The sequence below is a fragment of the Sitodiplosis mosellana genome, unplaced genomic scaffold, assembly GCF_009176505.1.
Source record: "Sitodiplosis mosellana isolate CC-2019 unplaced genomic scaffold, AAFC_SMos_1.0 Smas_scaffold_3, whole genome shotgun sequence".
Classification (NCBI taxonomy): Eukaryota; Metazoa; Arthropoda; class Insecta; order Diptera; family Cecidomyiidae; genus Sitodiplosis; species Sitodiplosis mosellana.
In genome coordinates, this window is record NW_022595246.1 from 7,162,232 (window position 1) to 7,169,692 (window position 7,461).

A 7,461-nucleotide genomic window follows, 5' to 3' on the forward strand; every position below is an offset into this window, starting at 1 on the left:
TTTTTCGTTGTTATTTTGTGCTGAAACTTTATTGAAAGTGTTGAAATTTCTTTGATCTAGGTTCTTAGGAAAAATGCAAAAAATGGTTTTTAGGTGAGTTTTGTCTTCGAATTTGTCCACTTTGCGCTAATACTTTAACTATTGTGTCTGTGCTCTTCAATCTGCACTTAGATCAACTCTATTAAAAACTATTTTATGATGTGAAAAATAATTGAGTGCAAATCGAATGTAACATGGTCGTTACCTCTCCGATTTTTTTCTCTCTGTATTAATAGAAAAAACAATTGTTCATTTTTTTCTTCTGAATATGTTTCATTCAAAACATTCAAATGTTGTACAATTAGCTATGCGCTGAAAGGTAGGCAACTGATGATGAATTTATTCCAATAAAAATTTGATCGTGTTCAAAGCGATTTAGTTATTTTTCAGGAAAAGGACTTGGTTATTTTTCAAATTTTGTTGAATTTCTGTATCATTTTTCAATTTAATGAATATTTGCGATGCGCTGCAATATCTTTGTGTAAATTTCGATTCCTCTTAAATATTGATCAACTGGTATGTATTCGTCATTTTCATGTTCTCGATTTAGCGTGTTTATTGTCGGCGTCATACTGATAGCTGGTATGTTTACCTGAAATTCGGTAAGATATGGTCATACAATAATTGAAATTGTAATTAATTTAAATTTAACAAATAAACTTTTCTCTGACTTACACTGCGAACGAACCACATATCGGTATTTCCCGGCATAATGGATGTTTTAAACTTGACATTCCTTCAAATAGAAAAAAAAATGATAAAATAAAGCAGAACAGAACTTATGATTGAATTAACCTACAAGTCATCTGTTAGTGCTTTTTTCATTGCCATCCAATATTTATTGCCTTCATTCAGATGAGTCACTGTATGCGGCGAATTTTCATCTCTGTACAAAAATTCAATTTCAATACCACCACCAGCCTCATTACACCAATCGTTCAACTGCAAATTTTTCATTCATTAATCGACATGTCTCAATCTAGGTCTCAATATGCAAATTTGAAGCTGCAATTTTTGTAAAAAATTCGAAATTTACGAACCTGTTTTTCGAACTCTTTCAAATCGAAATCGGGCACAAAACGCATATCAAAAGTTGCACTGAATGTAACTGGTATGACGTTGAACTGAACACCACCGTTCAAAATAGTCAAATTAACGCAGGTTACATCACCTTCTTCAAGACTTGGATCACTTTCCAATTTCTCCGTTTGTGTCTTTCGGAATTCGTACAACTTCTGTGTGATATAAGACAATTTCTCACCAGCCGTGTTTTGGAACAGTATCGATCCATGTCCAGTGTGACCAGAGCATTTGAAAACAATCTCTGGAAATGAAAATTTCTTATTCTATTCATTCAATTCATTTTTTCATACAATTTTTTTTTCAACTTACTCCAATTCGAGCGTTCACCATAGAAAACGCGATAAATATCGTTTTGATTGGTCATCCCCTCGTCTAGTGAAAACCCGACGTTTAATGATTTGAAGACATCATGATGTACAAACTGTTTCATACCATAAATTGCATCGCTTGATAATAAAATAAATATAACATTGATAAACAATGGAATCAAATAAATGTTTAACCAAATTCTCACCTTTCTTCGTCTGGGACATAAGTCAAGTGCAATGTTCGTTCAAGTGTCTGTCCCGATTTTTTCAATGCTCGAATTGCGGCCAAATATTGCACTCCAATCGACTTCATGTCTTGTGCACCACGCGCGTAAATATTGCCATTTGCATCCATTTCAGCGGCAAATGGTGGATGCGACCAATGTTCCGGATATGCAGGCACCACATCCATGTGTGAGTTCAACATGATCGAAGGCAGACTCGAATTTCGACCAATCCAACTGATGACAACAATGGGCGATTTTTCATTGAATAAACGATATACATTGAACGCTAGGTTCAATGATTCGGCCTGTCGCTTTAAAAAGTCCACACATGGCTCTTGGGAAAGAGATTGTTCAATTTTTAATGAACATTAAAATTCTTCTATGGATTTTTGAATATTTTTTTAAAAAAATTTACTAAGAAATTATGAAATTTGAGAATAAAACAATAAAGTCCATTTGAATATATTACCATAGTCGACATCAGGATGAACACTTGGTATACGCAAATACTCTCGAAGTATTTGAATTTCTTCGTTGTTTTCCCAATTATTTGACATTTTTTACAAGCTGTTGTTTTTGCCGAAATAAGTTCACGACTGAATCTCTTTTAGCTTGACACCCTCTATAAGTAAACATTCACTTCATTTTCGCTTTAAATGTCAATAAATATTATTTGAGGTTCAATGATAACTTTATCACAACAGCGGCTTCCAAATCTCATTATCTTTGAGGTTTAGTGGTTTTTTATTTGCAATCAGACGTATATTTACCACACGTTTTATGACATGCTTCGCTAGTATACAGTATGTATAGTGCGATCACTTTCTGAATGCCGCACGCAAGCTATGCATGTCACACAACGTACAAAATGTGCGACCGATTTACTTTTGGGACGAATTATCTTAATTGAAGGATAGAAGAAGAAAAAAAAACAAAAGAATCTTGCTTTGCCCATATAAGAATAGTAGATTCGATGAGCAGCTAGTATTTATTCTTCTATTGTGTGCGAAACAACAGAAAACAATGCATATTCGGAAAATTGTATATTTTTCAAAGATTAAATACATATGATTATTTTTCCTCATCAATTTGGTTTTTGGCATAAAATTTCGTATTGTATCAATTCCAAGAGGAACATTGCGTCATGTGAATAATGGTTTGATAAAAACGATACACAAATCGACGAGGTTCGTAACTAAATAATGTGTGACTATTGAATATTAGTTCAAAGATTGCCAATTTTCTCAATCAATTTGGTATAAATGGAAATGCCGGTGAGATACACGTCCGCAGATACAAATTCATCGTTATCATGCAGTAAAACTGGTGTATTGTTCAACGGAGAGAAGCCAATTGCTGGCACTCCGACCTGATAAAGAAGTCAGATTTTAAAATAATAAAATAGATTAGGAAATGCCATTTAGCAACAAAAACAAATTATCAACGAAACAATAACAACAGTTGTGCAAATGTATACACTTACTTCACGAATATAGCAGCTATCTGTGCGACCGGGGAAAACAAGCGGTTTAATTTTTAGATGTCTATTTATCGAATAAAAGTGATGAGTCATTAGATTTTTCTGTATAATTTGTTTGACATTTGTTTATGCTACTTACAAATCATCGACCAGTGTTTCGTGGAATGCTTCCCAAAATGGGTTGCTACTATCAATTTTTGTTGGCGGCACTTTCGGTCGTTTTGCAACAAACTGTATGTCAATATCACCGCCAGCTTCTTTGCACCAATTTCTCAACTGAAAAATAAATAACAAAAAATTGTTTAGTAAAAAGAAAGAGTAAAAGAATGAACCTTGGATTCAACATGTACCAAATTTAGTGCAAGTACTAGAAAAATTCATGAGATTTATTTAGATTAATTACAAAGATTATTTAAATTGCTATAAAATTTACCATTGCTTCGAAGGCATCATGATCAACGTCGACAGCTATGCGAACATCAAAAAGTGCCGTCAATGATGGAGGAACGACATTACTTTGAACGCCGCCACTTATAATGGTCAAATTAACAGTCGTGACATCACCGATGCTAAGCTCGGGGTTGTTTTTCAAAATTTTCTGTTGCTCAGCACGGAAGTCCATCATGCCTGCAAAATCGAATAACAAAAAGCAAACACATCATTAGGACAATAAATTTTCAAAAGAAACATTGAGAGATAGAAAAATAACAACCTAATTGGTCGCTTTAAACGTAACGTTTCGATTCCACACTTACGATCGATAATGTGACGCAACTTCTCGCCAGCAGTATTCTCAAGCAACAAAGATCCATGGCCAGTTGTACCATGGCAAATGAAATCAACTCTCCAAACACTTCGTTCAGCATAAAATACGGAGAACACTTCATCTGGTGTCGCAATACCTTCATCTAAATTAATGATTATGATAAAAAAAATGATCTGTCATCATCATTGAATTTGATAACAAAGTGTCAATCTTACCCAATGCAAAACCCACATTCAAACGACGGAATGCTTCAGTTTTTACAAACAATCTCATCCCATTATCACCGCCAATTTCTTCATCTATGATAAAAAATGAACTGTCATCATCATTGAATTTGATAACAAAGTGGCAATCTTACCCGGTACATAAATGACATGAAAAGTGCGCTTCAAACGAATGCCTTTGTCTTTCAATACCTTAATTGCTCCCAAATATTGCATTCCAACCGATTTCATGTCTTGAGTGCCACGCGCAAAAATCTGGCCTTGTTCATCTATATCTGCACCAAACGGAGGATGTGTCCATAGATTTTCGAACACAGGCACCACATCCATGTGCGAATTCAAGACGATCGAAGATAATGTTGGGTCAGTTCCGTGCCATGTTATGACGGCGATCGGTTTGGTCTCATCATACGGATGATGAATTTCGATTGGTAGGTCAAGATCACGTGCTTGCTTTTTCAAAAACTCAATGCATTCGCCTGAAATCACAACACTTTCAGAATACCCATTATTGTTCACAGAGAATATTTTAGTATAATCACTCAACACCCTTTTTTCAGTCTAAAACAGGTTGATGCAACAATAAAATATTGTACCTACCGTAATTTATATTCGGTTGAACTGTTCGAATCCGCAAATACTCTCGGAATCGCTGAATTTCCGCATTTGATTCCCATTTGTTCGACATGTCGATACTAGACGTTTCTCGAAGCTTCGATTATGGCAGTGCAACAAAAAGTTTAGTGTTATCGTGAAGATACAAGTAGCAACTGAGCTCAGCCCTACACCATTACGCTCTTTATATCACGTATGCAAGACGGCGTACATTTCCATTCATGAATTGTTTAAATTGATTAAATCCGGTTTTGATGTGCTCATGTTTTCATTCGGTTTCGTCTCTCAGCTGACTCTGTGCGCACCGTAGATTAAAACACCCATTTATATACACACAAACGAGATGCACTTCCATTTGTGAGTGATCATATGTCATTTTTTTCCACTTTTGTTTACTTCGCTTTATCGTATTTTGCTTTAAACACATTTTAACTGTTGTACCAAGATAAGGCTTGCATCGTCTTACTGAGTGATATTCATTTGAGTGTATGTGGTTGCGGCGGCTTATTATTTGTCGTCATTCTTAAGATATAAAATGATAAGTAATAAATTGATTAAAACACAATTAAGTACGAGCCTAATAAATAACCAACATTTAGATTGCTGTCAATTTAGTTGGAATACATCAGTCGAAATGGCTTGCAACAAAGAAAACTGGAGCGACAACGCTGAAATTAAAATTTTTCAAGAATATTTGAAAATTCGCACCGATCATCCTGATGTCGATTATGGTAAGTCTGAATTTAGATTCAATGACAAAAACTGATCGAAAAAAGTAAAGTCAATTTTCACCAATTTTCCATCGTTTGACAATTTTGATTTTCTTTCAGCTCCATGTGTTGAATTTCTTCTACAGCAAGCTGATTCTTTAGGTTTGGTGTCCAAAGTTTATTATCCCGATTCACCATCACGACCCATTCCAGTTCTAACATGGCCAGGAACATCACCCGAACTACCGTCCATCATGTTGAATTCGCATATGGATGTGGTAGCTGTTACTGAAAAATATTGGTCGCATCCTCCTTTCGCAGCCGAGATCGATGGAGAAGGACGCATTTTTGCGCGTGGCTCACAAGACATGAAATCGGTTGGAATGCAATATTTGGGAGCAATTCGTGCACTGAAACATGATGGTATTCGCTTAAAACGAACTATTCATGTTGTGTTCACGCCTGACGAAGAGATTGGGGGCTTCAATGGAATAGCCAAATTCGTTCCGACGAGTGATTTTGCAGCGTTAAACATTGGGTTTTGCATTGATGAGGGCATGGCTAGTCCCACTGATGAATTTCCAATTTTCTACGGTGAACGTTTCGTTTGGTGTGAGTATCCGATGAAAATGTTTTCATGTTTGATCGAAAAATGATTTTAATTGCATATCTTGATTTAAATTAAAGCTATACTATTTAGGTGCCGTGGATCAACTGGTCACGCATCTTTATTCCATAAAAACACGGCCATTGAAAAGATCCAATTTTTGATGAATAAATTCTTAAATTTTCGCAAAAGTGAAGAGCAACGGTTGGAAAACAATCCGAATTTAACAGTTGGTGATGTGACTTCCGTAAATATAACTACGATCAATGGGGGCATTCAGCAAAATGTGGTACCGCCAGAAATAATGATGTCGGTCGATGTGAGAATGTCGGTGAATATCGACTATGAACAATTCGATCGTGATATCAACGATTGGTGTAAACAAGCTGGAGATGGAATTGAAATTCAATTTATTCAAAAATTGCAACGCATAGAACCTACTAAGCTTGACGATAACAATAAATATTGGTTGGCTTTCAAGAAAGTTCTCGTCAATGATTTGTATAATGATGATAATTTGAATTTGGATTAAATGCCAGTTTAAAAAAAACTTTCATTTTTTTTAGGCAACTCAAAATTAAACCGCAAATTTTACCAGCCGCAACTGATAGCAGACACTTGCGTGAGGTATGAAGTACATCGTCTTTGGCAATTTTTTTTCGTACGATCAAAAAATCATTTTAAAAAAACAATTCATTTAATCATTTGTTTGACAGATTAATGTACCAGTGATTGGATTCTCACCTATGAATAATACTCCAGTGTTATTGCATGAACATGATGAATTTATCAAAGCAAGCACCTATCTGGAAGGGATTACGATTTACAAAAAATTATTACTCGAATTAGCCAATCTGTAAGGGAAAAGTACAATGTACGTCTTTGGCACCAAATTTATGGAATGAAAAAAAAAATTCAATTTGATTCAAAAATGAGACATGAAAAATATATCTTAGCATAGTGATCGAATGTTATCAGTTTATTCAATAAAAAAAATTGTTCAACAATTGTTTGCAATACATTAAAATGCTCTGAAAAACTGATGTGATGGAAAAGAGACGATTTGTGCTTTAATCAAGTGTTTTACCTCCATTTGTCATTTCTGATCTTCAGGTATTATATGTATTTACATATTTGCACAAGAAATATGAGCTCACCTGTATTGAAATAATTCCAGATCAATGCCAATTTTCAATCTAATTTTTCAATAAATCTATCTGTCTCCAATTTTAATACAAAATGGAAATACGTAAATTAATTGAAAAATAATTATTACATTAATGATACCATTGTCATATACTATGTATGTGTCAGAAAATAAAATGATACGGAGTTTGATTCTTTTTAAAATTCTTCATAATTTAGCGTTTAGTGGCCCTGAAAAGGGCCGTTTTTTGTATGA

General features: G+C 34.6%; 3 protein-coding genes across 3 annotated transcripts; 1 reads left to right on the forward strand and 2 right to left on the reverse strand.

Annotated features, from left to right (window-relative positions):
* On the reverse strand, window positions 1–2,462 carry LOC129566420 (aminoacylase-1-like). Its single transcript, XM_055442333.1, has 7 exons — window positions 2,127–2,462; window positions 1,637–1,991; window positions 1,432–1,568; window positions 1,080–1,363; window positions 839–981; window positions 715–775; window positions 1–631 (listed from the first exon to the last, which is right to left on the reverse strand). Exons 1-7 carry the CDS (start codon window positions 2,212–2,214, stop codon window positions 485–487), a joined length of 1,215 nt encoding a protein of 404 aa, XP_055298308.1. The 5' UTR covers window positions 2,215–2,462; the 3' UTR covers window positions 1–484.
* Window positions 2,463–2,599: 137 nt separating this feature from the next.
* Window positions 2,600–4,843, reverse strand: LOC129566421 (aminoacylase-1-like). The gene is made up of 8 exons (XM_055442334.1): window positions 4,728–4,843; window positions 4,262–4,606; window positions 4,119–4,202; window positions 3,893–4,045; window positions 3,571–3,764; window positions 3,277–3,413; window positions 3,141–3,201; window positions 2,600–3,026 (listed from the first exon to the last, which is right to left on the reverse strand). Exons 1-8 carry the CDS (start codon window positions 4,813–4,815, stop codon window positions 2,883–2,885), a joined length of 1,206 nt encoding a protein of 401 aa, XP_055298309.1. The 5' UTR covers window positions 4,816–4,843; the 3' UTR covers window positions 2,600–2,882.
* Window positions 4,844–5,078: 235 nt separating this feature from the next.
* On the forward strand, window positions 5,079–7,114 carry LOC129566419 (aminoacylase-1-like). Its single transcript, XM_055442332.1, has 6 exons — window positions 5,079–5,284; window positions 5,342–5,473; window positions 5,573–6,064; window positions 6,140–6,560; window positions 6,626–6,686; window positions 6,776–7,114. The coding sequence occupies exons 1-6, from the start codon at window positions 5,278–5,280 to the stop codon at window positions 6,917–6,919; spliced, it is 1,257 nt and encodes a 418-aa protein (XP_055298307.1). The 5' UTR covers window positions 5,079–5,277; the 3' UTR covers window positions 6,920–7,114.
* Window positions 7,115–7,461: the final 347 nt, after the last annotated feature.

Coding starts and splice junctions, on each gene's coding strand:
- LOC129566419 (XM_055442332.1), top strand. Junction 6,065..6,139: donor CGGTGAACGTTTCGTTTGGT/GTGAGTATCCGA, acceptor TTTAAATTAAAG/CTATACTATTTAGGTGCCGT. Junction 6,687..6,775: donor ATAGCAGACACTTGCGTGAG/GTATGAAGTACA, acceptor TTTGTTTGACAG/ATTAATGTACCAGTGATTGG.
- LOC129566421 (XM_055442334.1), bottom strand. CDS start 4,815: ATGTCGAACAAATGGGAATCAAATGCGGAAATTCAGCGATTCCGAGAG. Junction 4,203..4,261: donor TCATGTCATTTATGTACCGG/GTAAGATTGCCA, acceptor TTTTTATCATAG/ATGAAGAAATTGGCGGTGAT. Junction 3,414..3,570: donor ATGATGCCTTCGAAGCAATG/GTAAATTTTATA, acceptor TTTATTTTTCAG/TTGAGAAATTGGTGCAAAGA.
- LOC129566420 (XM_055442333.1), bottom strand. CDS start 2,214: ATGTCAAATAATTGGGAAAACAACGAAGAAATTCAAATACTTCGAGAG. Junction 1,992..2,126: donor TCATCCTGATGTCGACTATG/GTAATATATTCA, acceptor CTCTTTCCCAAG/AGCCATGTGTGGACTTTTTA. Junction 1,569..1,636: donor TATGTCCCAGACGAAGAAAG/GTGAGAATTTGG, acceptor TTTATTATCAAG/CGATGCAATTTATGGTATGA.